This window comes from Crocuta crocuta, unplaced genomic scaffold (assembly GCF_008692635.1).
Source record: "Crocuta crocuta isolate KB4526 unplaced genomic scaffold, BGI_CrCroc_1.0 scaffold102, whole genome shotgun sequence".
Lineage (NCBI taxonomy): Eukaryota > Metazoa > Chordata > Mammalia > Carnivora > Hyaenidae > Crocuta > Crocuta crocuta.
This window is the reverse complement of record NW_027530019.1, coordinates 11281487-11296461: the sequence shown is the minus strand read 5'-3', so window position 1 is coordinate 11296461 and position 14975 is coordinate 11281487. Positions and strand designations below refer to the sequence as shown.

Sequence of the window (14975 nt, the reverse complement as noted above, 5' to 3'; positions counted from 1 at the left end):
GGCCCGAATGTAAAGAGTAAAGCATTAGTAATTAGCAGGGAAACATGAGGACACCCACCAGCCAGCATACCATCTCTCAGCCTTCAGGAGGCTGGGCAGAGAAGGATGGTGAGCAGTGAGGTGAGGGGGCAGGCAAAGCCAGAGGTGAAGGAGAGTCGGCAGGCAGGAGATGGAGTTTCTGATCCGGACTGACAACCCAGGAGGTCTCACTTTATTTTTGATAGCACTGAGCACTGCATCCAGGAGCCCCGCCATTTGCAGGAAGTGTGGATTAGAGGGATGAGGCTCAACCTGCTTTCACAGCTCTGTCTGGTGAGGGTCTGAAGACCTGGGCCNCATCCAGGAGCCCCGCCATTTGCAGGAAGTGTGGATTAGAGGGATGAGGCTCAACCTGCTTTCACGGCTCTCAGTCTGGTGAGGGTCTGAAGACCTGGGCTCCCTAAGGTCCTTTTGGGTTTGGGGCAAGCCCTGGGGCTAGATTGTTGCCTGATTCCCTCTACGCTCCAAAGTAAAATGAGCACTGCTCACTTCTGCCCCCCTCCCCAGGAGGCCTGGGGAGAGACATCCTCCCCCATTGTCTCCCAGAAACACACATGAGAAGAGCCCAGCCCCAAAGCCAAGCTGCTGTTCTGCAGGAGCTTTCTGGGGCCTGGAGGACCTAAAGCGGGTCCCTGTAACATGGGAAGCAGAGTCTACTCCCCCCATCACCAAGCCCCAGTCTGGAGCCCATAGTCACTCCCCTCTCTCACAGCCCTCCAACTCCAGCTGGTCGGCCTCCAGCCCTGCCCCCAGCCTGCTGTCGCTCCAGAGCCAGCCGGAGCGCATGCCTCAGGGTCTCCACATTGTTCAGAACATTGTATCGACTCAGAGCCACCAGCCGCTCAAACTCCTTGGGTTCATAGGTGAAGTTCATCATGCCATACGGAGTGTCTGCTCCATTGACCACAAAGTCCCCGTCGGCCTTCTCCTCAGCCGTTTGTCGCTCCACACCTAGGGGTGGGAAGTGGCAAAGAGGCCAGGCTGGGACTGTCTGTGGCTTGGAGTGGCCAGCCCAGAAGCCCCCACCCTTGCCCTAGGACTTCTGGCTGGACCCGCATTTCAGCTCCTTCCGTCAGGAAGAACTGGGCCAGTGTGGATGCTGAGGCCCCGGAAGCAGACAGCGGCAGACGCCAGCTCAGGCCTTCCAGGAGGCATGCCATCCAGGAAATCCACTCTCAGAACGGCACCCACCACCACTCCTGGGCTGTTTGGGCCAGACCCCAGCCCACGGCCTCTCCTCACCTGGGGCCAGGTGTGTGCAGAAGGTACGGTTGACGAGGGGGAAGTGCAGCACAATGGGAGAGCGGGGGTCCTTGGCCTTGGCAAACAGGTAGCACTCACGGGGTTCCTTCAAGTCCTCAGGGAGCACCTCGATACTTGGGAAGGGGATGCCTCGGTCCAGGCAGTACTTCTCAGTCATCTGTAAGACCTGGGCAGGCAGGCCAACTTTGGACCTTGCCTCAGGCTGCCTGCACTCACACAGCCGACCCACTAGCTGAGTGACTGCCGGTGAGTTAGATGGAGAGTCAATGTCTTTATTTACATAATAAAGACAGGAATAACTCTAGCAAGGGGTGGTGCAGATTAAGGACCATCATCAGTGTTCCCAGTGTCATTCCTCTGCTTCCCTTCTCTGGCTCCTCCCTGCTCCCTCTTAGGGGCTGATTTCAATGTCACCAGATGGAGACATAATGGTTACAGAAGGTCATGTGGGAAGAAGCTTTATTCGTCATCTAATCCCAACCTCTCCTTAGACCCAGGAGGATAAGGAGGAGGAAGCCAAAGAGAGAAGGGCTGGCCCAGCAGCTCGACCAGAACGCTCATCCGGATGGTGAAACCTGTCCACTACCGGACAAGGTTTGAGGGAGCTGCCCCTGGAGACTTCCCGAGGGGACCTGATGGTAACTAAGGGACAACATACCCAGACCCCCGTCCGGACGGGAGCAAAGAATGCTATCAGGACAGGCAGGGGCCAGAACAGGAGCCTTCTCTTCACCAGGATGGGAGACTTCTAGTACCTTCTTTGGCTTCTTCTTCCCCCTCCCCCTCCATCCCATAGCCTCAGCAATCCCCCTCCTTCAGCTGGGGAGACCAGTGCCACTAAAGATCTTCACAGGGTGCCCACCCTTGGATTAGAACCTAGGCCCTCCATGAAAGGCAATCCCCAAATGCCCAGCTGGGCCGCCCCAGCAGAGACCCTCAGTTCCTCCCCACTACACACCTTACCTCAAAAGGGGCCTCCAGGGAGTAGTCAAAGGACAGAATGAGGTCCACTGCTCTCTGGGGCAGTAGGCTGAGTGGGAACGGAGAGTTGATGGCAAAGCCCCCATCTACCAGGTACAGGCAATCCCGCATGGGAGTGAGCTGATTGGGGAAGGCATCAGGGTGCATATCTGCAATAGGGACAAAGGCTTGCTCTTCTCTCTCTGTAGAGATCTCTCCTCCCCTTCTGATGGCAACAGAGTCTCCCACCCCAGCCCCTGGCCCTGCCTCCTGGCAGACATCCCAGTCCCTCTCCGTCGGCCCCTGGGCAGCAGGAGCCCACAGTGCAACCTCTGGGAATAAAGGCAGTGCTGGCCCCAGTGAGCCAGAGGCAAAGGCAGCCCGGGGCGGGGGGACCCCCACCCAGAGCAGCACCCACCTTTCCAGGCCACAAACTCCCGGCCAGCCACATAGTCTTTGTGTAGGCAGAGGCCCCTGGTGAAATTAAAGTTCTCCGCAGAGGTGAAGCGGGAGGTGAAGATGTCCAGCACGGTCTGGGAGAAGGGCCCCTGGGGGGTGAAGAGCCTGGTCCGCAGACATGTGGGATCATGCAGCTGGAGTTTCCGGCAGTCATCTGGATGGGGTGCATGGGTGAATATAGTTGGAAGTGGTGCTGTCCATTCTCCAGTGGCCCCTATGGTCCAGGGGACCCCTTCTGTCTCCCCCCACACTCACCCCTCCTTCACCCCACCTCCCAAGCCTCAGACCACTGCTTCTCAGAACCTCTTTTAAATGACCTTTTCTTTCAGTTTCCCTATATTTTGAAAGTTGCCTATGACATTGTATTTATTACACAATAACTTATATCCCCCTTTGAAAATAAAGATGTATATGGGGCACCTGGGTGGCTCAGTTGGTTAAGTGTCCAACACTTACTTTCAGCTCAGGTCACGATCTGTTGTCGTGAGATCGAGTCTGGCATGGGTCTCTGCACTGAGCCGAGCCTGCTTGGGATTTTCTCTCTCCCAGTCTGTATCCTTCCCTCCCTCTCTCTCTGTCTCTCTTAAAATAAATAAATACATTTTTAAGAAGTTGCTATAGTCTAAAAAAAAATTTTTTTTAAAGAAAACAAAGCTGTATGTACAACTTCCAATCACAATTTCATCCATTAAACACCTACTGAGCAGTTACTGCGTGCTGGGCACGGTGCCAGGCACAAGCCCCTCCAGGGCTTAGAGCCTCATTAGGGGAGAGTCACATAAGAGATCAGAAATCATAACAGTGCCCCAAGGTAAGGACAATGATAGGGTGTGCACATAGTCCTATGAAACTTTGGTGCTGGAGGGATGGAGTGGACGAGAGAAGCCCCCTGACAAAATTATGTCTGAGCTGAGTCTTAAGGGATGAGCAGAGGTTATCCAGGGAAGAAAGGCGGAAGATGTGTTCTGTGCAGCAGGGAGCTCATAGGCCACTTAAGGAGCAGTCCAAACAGGAGCCCTGAGGTATGTGGACAGACACCCACCAGATGCCTAGCGGTCCTGGGCTGCACTGACATAATTGAAACCCAAGAAGAGAATTCAAAGGTGTAGCCTTACTACAGAGCACTCACAGCTCCCACTGGCTTTTCTGATGTGGGCCTTCCCCTGGTCCCCCTGGCACACTGCCTCTGCAGACCTCTGGGCATCCACAGACTCTAAGCTACAAGTCATTTCCTCGGGACTTCTCTGAACCCAGTGGGACAGTTGAGTCCTGCATCATCCCCTCCCTCATCCTTTGTGCCTCGGCCAGGGCCCTGGCGCTGGGAATAGCGGGTATGGGGAGGTCAGGGTGTCTACCTGCACCTGTGTTGTTTACATTCCCTCTGTAACAGTCTAGGAAGCTGAGGCCCGAGCCAGCAGTCTTCAGGAAGATCTCATCCACGCTGGCTGCGAAGGCGCTGCCCCACACACCTAAGCAGAAAGGCAAGGCCCTGGGCCCTCACATCTCCAGCCGGCCTCAGGGCCTGGCCCAGCCCCTGCCCTGACCCCAGCCCTCCAGCCCAGACTCACCCTGGAGGTAGCAGATCCGGGGCTCAGGTCGGGGCTGCAGCAGACGCCCCATGAAGAACTCAGAGCCAAAGAGCTCGGTGGGAACATAAGCCCCATACTTGGGGAAGCCGACCTCATGGGGGGTGAACTCACACCACTCTGGGGGCCCAGAGCGAAGGGAATGTCACCAGGGGCCTTCCACCAGGACCCCAGGGTCTCCCCTCACACCTGAGTGCCTGAGCGGGAACCTCACTTGCCAAGAAGAGGAGGCAGCAAGCCCGCTGTGGCCCACGGCTCCCATCTGTACACTAAGAACGCTGGACCCTCCCACCTTCCTACCAACCATCGCCTCTGCCTGCCTCCCAGGTCCCTGCACCCAGGCACCTGCAAAGTCTTCCCCGCTGATGTTGGTGTGGACATTGATGCTGGCGTAGATAGGGTAAGGGTTCTGGCCCTGGCTGATGGCCTCCTGCTGGTCAGACAACTTGGCAGGGTTTTTCTGGTAGGAAGGAAAGGAGGCACTTGGCTTTTGGGGTCCCCCTTCCCCCCATCCCCATGGCCTGAGGCCTGATACCCTGCAGGGTATGCCGTGCCCACAAGAGACTATGACTGCCAAGGCCAAAGCTCTAGAGTCAGCTCTCTAAGGACGAGGCTTTAGGCTGCAGCAAAGGTAAGGCCACTGAGGGTTTTGTGCAATTCCAGGGGCATTGGGAGCACTCCTCACTTGTTTCCTGTTCCAGAAAGCATATTGGAACCCAAGGGAGTCGGTGACATTTCTTTATTTTTTTTGAGTCAGTGACATTTTTAAAGGAAAAATTGAAAACCCAGTTTACTTTCTTTAAAAAGTAAATCATTTGAAAATGTGGATTCTTTTCTTAGACATGAGAAACCACTGTGATAGAAGTCCACAACTGAGAGCCACACACCAGTGGGCCAGGCTCCCAGGGCTGAGAACCCTGTTGGGCTCTTAATACTCTTGCCTCCCAGCTAATGCCCAGCCTGCAGTTCTAGAAGCGGCACGGCAGCTGGGCCAGCACACTGCAGGTGGAACGCTCCCAAAACACACCTGTGCTAGGGCTCGACCCCAGACCAGCCCAAATCAGTATCTCTGGGAGTGGGTTCCCAGGCAGAGGTGTTTTTGAAAAGCTGTGTAGGTGGGGTGCCTGGGTGGCTCAGTCCCTTCTGCTCAGGTCATGATCTCGCGGTTCATGGGTTCGAGCCCCACATGGGTCTCTATGCCGACAGCTCAGAGCCTTGAGCTTGCTTCAGATTCTGTGTCTCCCTCTCTCTCTGCCCCTCCCTCCCTCTCTCTTTCTCTCTCAAAAATAAACAAACATTAAAACAATTTAAGAAAAGAAAAGCTGTGCAGGTGATTCTAATATGCAGACAGACCTGAGAACTGAAGACCAGCCTCTCCCTTCCCTGGGTGAGGAGCCAGGAATAATGAAGCAGTGTCAGCCCACCCAGGAATCCACCTCTTGTCCTCAGACAGCTCAGACCTAAGGGATCTGAGTAAGACCTAAGTAAGTGCTGCTGTGGGGCAGGGGTGGAAAGGAGCCGTGTTTATTTATTATCTGCTCTTACCTCCTGGTAGAGGAAATACTCAATGAGGAGACCCCAGATGTCGATGAGGGAAACTTTGTGGCCAAGGCTTTCCAGGCTCCCCAGTTCCTGGGCGTAGTACTGTAGGCGCTCCGTGGACATCGCCCCTATCTTACTGCTGCAGACCCGAGCCTGGGCACGCTCAATGGGGCCCTGCAAGGCCACCTGGGACCAGGCTGGGTCCTTGTAGAGTGTGGAGATGCACCTGGGCATAGAGGCAATTAGGGGCAGCGGGGCAGGCAATTACAGCAAGGGACCAGAGGGATGCAAGTGTCTGTGAGTGACCCTGCCTCTCTATCCCTTGAACCTGCCACCCTGCCCCACCCACTCAAGGAGGCCTTGGCCCTCAGTGCCCCTCCTAATCCCCTTGGAGGCAGGATCCCAGCACACTCTCAGGGACTCCACCACATCACCAGACACATTCCTGCCCCTTCAGGGATCTCCTTTACTCTGCACCCTATCTCACCTCACTTACCAGGTAGACCCAGAGACCCCACTCAGGTAGGTCACAGTGTCCAGGAGGCCAAGTTCCTGCAGCCCTGCCAGGCTGCCGTACAGGGAAGACATGGCCCGGGTTCCACCTCCCGACCCCAGCACGGCCACCACAGGCACCTGGGCACCAAAACAATGATAACATTGACCACCACTGTCGCTCATGAATTACTGCTGATAATGTCAGACATTTATCTAAGAGCCATATATGTATTATCTCATTGAATCCTTACAGCAACCCAGTGGGATCTCCATTTTACAGATTAGGAAACTGAGGCACAGGAAGGTTGGACAACATGCCCACAATCATATAGGTAGTAAGTGATGGGCTATCAAACTGAAGCAGTATGACTCTAGAGATGGCTTTTAACGATTGTCCCAGGATCGTATGTAACGGGAAGGTATCCTGGATTTCACCCAAAACAATTAAAGCAGGGTTTCTTAGGCCTGACACTATTGATGATTTTGGACTGGGTCACTTGTTCTTGTGAGGAGCTGTCCTGTATGTTAGAGGATATTTAGCAGCATTCTGAGCTTTCACCCAGTAGATGCCAGTAGCATCNAACCCTGGTGGTAACAATAAAGCATGTCTTTAGACAGAGACAAGTGTCCTCTGGGGGGGCATGGGGGGGAGATGAAATGACCTCCAGTCGAGAAGCACTGGGCTAAAGTGATGACCACCATCAAAGAGCCTGGACCTGCCTCAGACATCAGAGGTGCCTGGGGGGCTCAGACTAGAAGCTTTCTGGCTGCTCAGCTTTTCCATGAAGCTTTAGCTCATTCTGCCCCCAGACTTTTGGTTCCTTTCCCTGCCCTCCTTTCTTCTGTCTCAAAAGAAATGCTCCCCGGCCAGTGCCTACAAGGACACTCACCCTTCGGAGTGCTGGAGAAGACAGCTCCCTGAGAGCAAGACCTGTGCCCTCTTTACCCTCCACCTCCTGAGAGGAGATCCAGCACAGAGCAGTCACTACCAAATGAACAGTCTGGCCTTGCTCACCTTGTCAGCACCCGGAAGAGGCTCTGACTCCTGAGTACACTTGTAGCGGGAGGAAGCCACCGACTTGTTTCTGATTTACCATAACTCTCTGCCTTGGTGTGACCTTTCCTCTTGCTTCCACAGCCATGGCTCCCATGGACCCTCCATTTCCAAATCCCTCTGTCTACTGTTATGGTCTGAACTGTGCCCCGCCCCTGCAAATCTATATGTTGAAGCTCCAGTGTGACTATATTTGTAGAAAGGGCCTATAAGGTAGTTATATAGGTTATGTAAGGTCATAACAGTGGGGCCTTTATCTAATAGTATCGGTGTCCTTGCAAGAAAGGGAAGAGAGATTCCCCCCTTATCACCTGTAAGTGCACAGAGGAAAGGCCACATGAGGACACAGCAAAAACGTGGCTGTCTACAAGTTAGCAAGAGAAGCCTCACCAGAAACCAATCCTGATGGCACCTTAATCTTGAACTTCCAGCCTCCAGGTGAGAAAATAACTGTTTGCTGATTAAGCCACCCAGTCTGTGGTGCTCTGTTGTAGCAGCCCGAGGACACTCACTTATACCATCCTTAGCCAGGGCTGTTCATCCCTCGTTACATACAGGGTCCTGACTCTCCTGATTTTGCCTATCAGCTCAGGCAAACAGGCCTGCCCCTTCCTCCTTTGTTTCCCAACCTTTCTCAAGGCTTCCTATAACCACTTGGCCACACAGAACTCTCAAGGGAAGAGGCTGGTTTGGTCTTGGTGACCCTGGGGACGGCTCCTCCATTTCATACCTGGCCACTGTCAGGAGCCTGGCTCAATCCTAGCACCTGCTGCAGGGCCTTGGACACGATCTGCTTCCTCTTGTCCAGAAACTCTCGTTCCCCATCACACAGGCCAAAACCAAGACGCAGGTCAAGGTCTCCAGAGCTGGCAGAGATGTGGTGGGGGTGGGGTACTGGGTGACTATTCATTGGAGGAGAGCTTGGGCCCAGCCCATTTTTCACAGGAGCAGACCCACATTCCATGGAACCCCTTAGAAAGACCTCACCAGAACCAGAGATGCCTTCCACCACCGGGCTGAGCTGAGTGGGCAAAGAGGCCCTACATATCCAGCTTAGCCTAAGAGCTTTCCTCCTGAAGTCAGCCTTCCTCACCTCATTTCTGCCTTCATACTCAGAATCACCTCCAGGCCCTGAAAGAGACAACAGACCCATCCCAGACTGCCCTGAGTGGGATTCTCCCACCTGCAGCCCCTGTTGCTCTTGTAGCTCTGGCCCGTATGTGGGCATTGTGGCTGAGCTCCAGGCTGGCCTGATCTTGATCCCCTCTGTGGCCCCTCCCCTAGCCTTCTTTTGGTGGTCACAGAATAAGCAGGGGTCCCTCAGGCACCCAGACAGAGCCTTACCTCCCCTAGTGCCACTACGCGCTGTTCCTCTTGGCCTTGGGCCAGAGAGGAGAGCAGGATGCCCCCCTCACCCAGCTTGCTGGTCTGGGCCTCCAGCTCAGCACTTGGACCACTCTGTAGAGAAGAAAACACCCAAGGAACCCTCCATGGGGAAGGAAAACGTGCCTCCGCGGTGGCCCCAGGATGCCCCTCTAGGCTGGACTGATTCTATTATCCATCTCTTCCCAGGCTATGGGCTCACTCACTTGCAGGACTGTGAGCTTCTCCCCCAGCTCCACATCCAGCCTAGAGCTGATCACCGGGTTCACATGAAAGGTGAAGGTAGCTGGGAGGCCTCCCTCCATGGTAGGTTGCAGAGGCAAGGACTGTGGCTTCTCGTAGGCCCCGGGCACTGTCAGCTGAATCTGCCTAGAGCCTGGGAGCAGAGGGCCCAGGTGAGGGGGTGAGAGTGGGGGTATGTGCATGGCTTATGACAGTAGCACCCTGGATAGCAACTCCCCTTTCTTTCCTCTTTGGAGATGCCAATTCGTCATCCTGCTCACCCTGTGACCCACAGCAAAGGCATCATGAAGGACACTCAGGGTCCTACAACATACCCTGGTCAGACCTGGGAACCTGGGGAGAAGGAAACACACAATGCCTGGGGAGGGGGAAGGGCAGGGAGGGAGAGGACTCCTTGCCCAGAGTTAATGGGGCTGATGATTTTGAGATCATGATATTAATGATGTAAAATATAATTGTATAATAATTATAATGTTATAATTATCATACATTATTACATTAATTACCAAACTTCAACTGGTAGTTTCCCCATCTTTTGCCTCCATTCAGCTCTGTGCTCATCATCCTGGGGAAGGTGTATGGCCAGGGAAAAAAACAAATAAGGCAACAAATTGTTCTGCCCTTTGTTTCCAAAATGTTAAGAACTTGGGGGAACACAGAAGGTGTGTAGTGGAGGTGAGAGGGAGAGGTGGGTTCACGGGTAGAGGCTCAGAGAAGCAGGCGGAGCCAGCCCAGGTCAGAAGGACGCAAAGAGGGAGGCCTGTGGGCTCATCCTGTTCCTAGCAGCTTTCTCGGGAGGAGGCAAAATCCCAGAGAGAAACATGGATGACATTCAAACAGAGTGGACCCCAGGCAGCCTCACAAAAGAGCCCCAGACCCCCAACATGACTTGGGAGCAACAGACACCCAGAGAGTCCAGGATGGCAGATGCCTCAGAAATAGAGGTCCATAGGGAACCCTTCTCCCAACATAGCCTTCTTGGCACTAAATGAGACCTCAAGACATGACATGACCCCAGGTGGGAGGGACTTAGAGAAAATAAGGAAGCTGATACTCCTTTCACACCACGGTTTATGGATGGAGATTGATATGTGCTGTTTAGAGTCAGAAACAGTAGCCCCCGGAGTGTCACAGACCTGGGTTTGGCTGCTGGCTCTATTACTCTCAGGCTGTGTGACCTGAAGCAAGTTTCTTATATGAGCTGGAGCTTCATAAATGAAGAGGTTAATAGTTGTATTTTCCAGGGTCGTTATGAGGATTAAAAGATAAAAGACATGTGAAATGCTGAGCACAGTGCCCGAGTCATAGTAAGTGCTGGACATTTTCTGGACAGGACTCATCCCATGGGCTCAGACCCTCAGTATCAGAGGAGACCGTAGGTGTCACACAGCCTCTGTGCCGCTTTTGCGCCTGCATCTGAGAGGCTACCTACCCTCTGTGGCACACTACACCAGTGGCCTCAGTTCTTCACTTCTGGAATTTCCATGCTTTGTCATGTGACTTCACTTCCGCCCACCGAGAGGCCAAAATGTTAGTTAGTGACTATGATGTAACCAAAGGTTTGAAAACTACCTGCTCATTTGGGCCTGCTCTCCAACCTCTGCTGATGCCTTACGGACATGACCAGCCCAGGGCACCAGGGTGGCTCAGTCGGTTAAGCATCTGACTTCAGCTAAGGTCATGATCTCGTGGTTCATGGGTTCAAGTCCCACAGTGGGCTTTGTGGTGACAGGTCAGAGCCTAGAGCCTGCTTCAGATTCTGTGTCTCCTGTTCTCTCTGCTCCTCCTCTGCTTACTCTCTTTCTCTTAAAAATAAATATTAAAAAAAATTAACAACGACAACAAAAGAACATGACCAGTCCACTAGTCACAGAAGGTGGATGAGGGCCATATGGCACAAAGCCAGGTCATTCTTGCCAAGCCCAGACTAGATCACGATGTGTGAGCTTAATAAATGGTTCCTGTTGTCTGCCACTGAGATTTAGGATTGCTTTTTGCAGAGCACTAGTACTGATACAGCCTCTATGCTTGAACACTTCCAGGGACAGGAAATTCACTACTTCCAGGGGCAAATCCGTTCCATCCTTGGTCAGCTTTGAGTGGTGAAACATTAGAAACTTTCTGCCTCAGACCTGCCTTCTTGAAATCAGCAGCCCAATCCCTAGGAGGCAAGACCCAAGGCCATGGACCAAACTCACCATACTCTCCATGTGGGGCTGTCTTGTCTTCCCTGAGGGTCCCCTGGATTTTCAGACAGGGCTGAGCCTGAGGAAAACAGAGGCCTGTGGGAGCCAACCGTTCACAGGGCCCAGCCCAGGGTGGAAGGAGGGGTCTCTGGGGCAGGGCCCAGGTAACAACCTTCCCAGGGCCTGGGCCTTGTGGGTAGAAGTTTTCTGTAGCAACCTCCTTCCCAGGACTCAGAGGAAGTGGGCCTGGTGGGAAAGGGGAAGGAGGAGAGGAGCTCTGATAGCGGTGCCTTCGGCAGTCCCAGCAGCCAGGGCCCAAGTAAGGAATGTGCTTCGCACACGGGAGGGTGGTGGGCCTCTGAGCTGCCCGCTCAAGTATGAGATAGCTTCTTGCCCCGGGTCCCTGGAGATGCCTCCCTAGCATATTTCCCCTCTCAGGAGCCTTTGAATGTCTTTCACAGCCAAGTGGGCAGGATAGGCTCAGTTATGGAGTTTGCATTGCCCTCCAGCCCTGGGCAGCCCCAAGCTTGCCTTCCCTACTCACCACCAGGACCCCGTTGGTGATGACTTCAGACGCAGGCATCTGGCTGCAAAGGATGAGGGGCTCATGGGACATCTGGCTCCCCTCGAGACGGCTGTTACTATAATATGTGACTGATGCCACTGGAAGAGCCTGGGGATGATGGCCAGGTTTGGGGGTAGGAGTGGGTTTGTCATCAACACTCAAATTGGTGACTAGACTAGGATACTCCTTCATGGGCCAGGCCACCAGAGGACCTGGTGATTGACAGCTGGAGCTGTCCTGGAGTCTTGGTGTAAATGGGAGGTCATCGCCACCACCTGGACTCACCTGTTCTCCAGAACAAATTCCACCTGCAGCTCCTGTGAATCCTACATAGACCAAGCAAGGGAGCACCCATTTTCAAAGAGCTCTGAAAGCATCAGAGGCTGTCCCTGCCCCCTACCCTGCTCGGCTCCAGAGACTAGAAGAAGTGACTGTTGTGCTTCTGATGGGCATAGGATGGGTAGTAGCATCTTCATGAGGAGGTTCATGCCTTCAAAACTGTGTGCCAGGCCCTGTTCTAGACCCTCAGTGTTGACTGAGCAGACTAAGCAGCAGTGACTAAGACAGACAAAGTGCTCTGCCCTCAAGGAGCTCACATGTTGGCTCCTCTCAGGGAAAACGTATTTGAGGGGAACCTTTGTAGGGTCAGTGGTGTAGGACAGAGGAGGGTTTGTCTTGGAGGCCTGGCCTGTGCTGACCGGGAGCCCTCACCTCGGTGCCCTGTGCCCAACTTCCTCTCCTTGAGGTCACTTCATTGCTGGCACAGGTGGGGTGGCTCACCTGGTGGTTGAGTGGGAAGATGTGTCTGTAGGGTTGGCCAGGCTTGAGGCTCCTCAGGTCAAAGAGTAGCAGGGAGAGCTGGTCACTGCTCAGGATGTCCTTATCACAGAGGGTGAGCTCCAGGACGTTCTAGGAACAGGGCAGGTGAGAAGTGGGGGCCTGAGGCAGGGCAGGAGGACAGGCAGTCCTCTCCCTCTGCTGGCCCTCACCTTCACAGCATCATGGATCTGGTAGTGGAAGATCTCGTTCCACTCAGGGTCACTGCAGTTAGCCACCATCCTTGTCTGGGCAGGGCTGGGGGACGCAGTGGGCAGGCACAGTTTCACGTAGCAGTCAGCTTTGGACACTGCAGGGGGTGGGGAGGGGTCCTCAGTCTCTAGCTCTAGTTGCTGAAAAGGTTGCCTGGAGAAGGCTAGGGCAGGAGGGGAAGGAGCAGAGGAGGATGGCAGGCTGCCTGTGTGGGACTGCAGGCTGCATGTGGGGAGAGCCACATGTCCTTAATTCCATCTGGACCAGTTACACCTCCCATTCAACTGAATCCTATAGTGGCCAGTTGAAAAGATCACGTGGCAGCACAGATCGTTGAGTAATTCCCTATAAGAGCCTGATTCAGGCATAGAACTCTCCTCCCATTGTGAGCGCTGGTGTGGAAAGCTGCTGGAGAGCAGTCATTGATTTCTGGCAAGAGAGGGCCTCACATGCCCACTCCGGCTGGCACTGCTCCACTTGCCAGTGTCAGGGAGGAGTCCAAGGTCTGCACAAGTCTCCCCTCCAGCCTTTCCTGCTTGCCGGCCCTGGGGCTCCCTCACCAGGGTGGATTCCTTCCATGGTCAGCACGAGCCCCTCTGCCCCACTCCAGATAAACACACACGTCAGGCCAGCCCCTGCTGAGCTCTGGGGAGCCCCTAGGGAATGGAAGAGGAGAAAGGGTGGAATTGGGGGTCACTCACACAGATCTGTGCCCTGGATATTTCTGGCCTTCAGCACCTTCACCTGGAGGTCATAGTATGGGTGGGTTTCCCGCTGGAACAACAGAACTCCAGAACTCAGTTCCAGGAAGCTGGGTAGACGGCCTGATCTCCTCCCTGCAGTAGTGGCCAGAGTAGCCTTCCTTCTTCCAATCACAGAGCAGGAGCTTGGCCCACAGTCATTGATGTTGCTGTGCCTGGGAGCTGAGAGGCCTTGGCAGGGCCCGGGGCATTGGGAGTTCAGCATGTCAGTGACGAGCCTGGACCTTGGAATCTGGCTAGGTTCAAATCTAAGTTCCACCAGGTACTAGTGGAATGGCCTTGGGCAAATTACTGGATTTCCCCATGCTTTATTTTCCCCATCAATAAATAGGGATTTACAATCTCACAGGGTTGTGGTGAGTTTTAAATGAGAAGTTGTATAAAGTGCCTGGTGTAAGTGCTTCACACATGTGGCCATTGTTACTAATTAGGGTTATGATGCACCACAAATTGGCAGCTCCCCTATCATGCTGCTGCTATAGCTTGGGAGCCTAAGTGAGAGCTGGAGTGATGTATTTAGGAGATTAAATATTAGACAAGAAAGCCAAGGTCCACCCCACCCATTAGCTCACTGACAAAGGCCACACCTCCTAGGAGGCGGCAGGTGAAAGGAAACCAGGTGTTATCCATCTTGTACTGGTACGACTAGTCTAGTCGCTAAGGAGACAGAGGGATAACAGCAGGCTTCAGCCTCCTGGGAATGAGGCTGTCTCCTCAAAATCCCAGCAAACACCTTCCTCATTTCCCCTGAGGGGCTTTCCAGCCAGGCTAGGGCATTCTGGGCAACAGCTTCAAGTAGCACATGACCTCACTCTCCATTCCTAACTGGGGAGGGTGGGGGGTGGAATTATTCCCAAAAGCCAAGGTCTTGGCCAACCTCTTTAAGCTCTGCAAGGTTGGCTAGAGTAAATTGGTCCCAGCCCAGATCAAAACCCAGTCCTGGGCTAGCCTCAGTCTTCACAGTGGACTGAGCTCCCAGGACTCCTGCAGTCCACACTCCCCGGGGAAGATCAGGTACTTTACCCGCCATTGCCTCCACTGAAGTCCCCTCTTCTCTCTCTTCCGCAGCAGCACTGCCCCCAGAAGGGGCAGCCCCTTCCCTGCCAGCCACCTTGGCCAGAGTGCCCAGAGCATGGCCAGGCAGCCCAGTTCTCAGCAGAAAGCCCGCCTGCTTTCCAGAGCCACTTGGCTCTCCTCTTGACTACACTCACTGCTAGCTCAGGTCTGACGGTACCACCAAGGTGGGGAGGGTGGAGCTGGCCGCTCATGGGAGGACTCAGGGTTGGGTCGCCTGCTGGGGCTGGAGGTGGAGTTTGATGTGCTCCAGGAAGTGACTGGGGCCCAATTCCCTGAGGCAGGAGGGACTTTAGTCCCTCTCCAAGAAGATGAGGAACTGGGAGTCTGGTTCCC

General features: G+C 54.1%; 1 protein-coding gene across 1 annotated transcript; it reads right to left on the bottom strand.

Moving 5' to 3' along the window:
* Positions 1–745: 745 nt before the first annotated feature.
* Positions 746–14699, bottom strand: PLA2G4F (phospholipase A2 group IVF). The gene is made up of 20 exons (XM_077764369.1): positions 14589–14699; positions 13506–13578; positions 12765–12901; positions 12556–12684; positions 12061–12101; positions 11755–11797; positions 11223–11289; positions 8988–9157; positions 8743–8856; positions 8492–8529; positions 8129–8264; positions 6346–6482; positions 5853–6075; positions 4653–4767; positions 4290–4427; positions 4083–4190; positions 2681–2875; positions 2266–2432; positions 1282–1468; positions 746–990 (listed from the first exon to the last, which is right to left on the bottom strand). The coding sequence occupies exons 1-20, from the start codon at positions 14697–14699 to the stop codon at positions 746–748; spliced, it is 2574 nt and encodes an 857-aa protein (XP_077620495.1).
* Between the last annotated feature and the right edge of the window lie 276 nt (positions 14700–14975).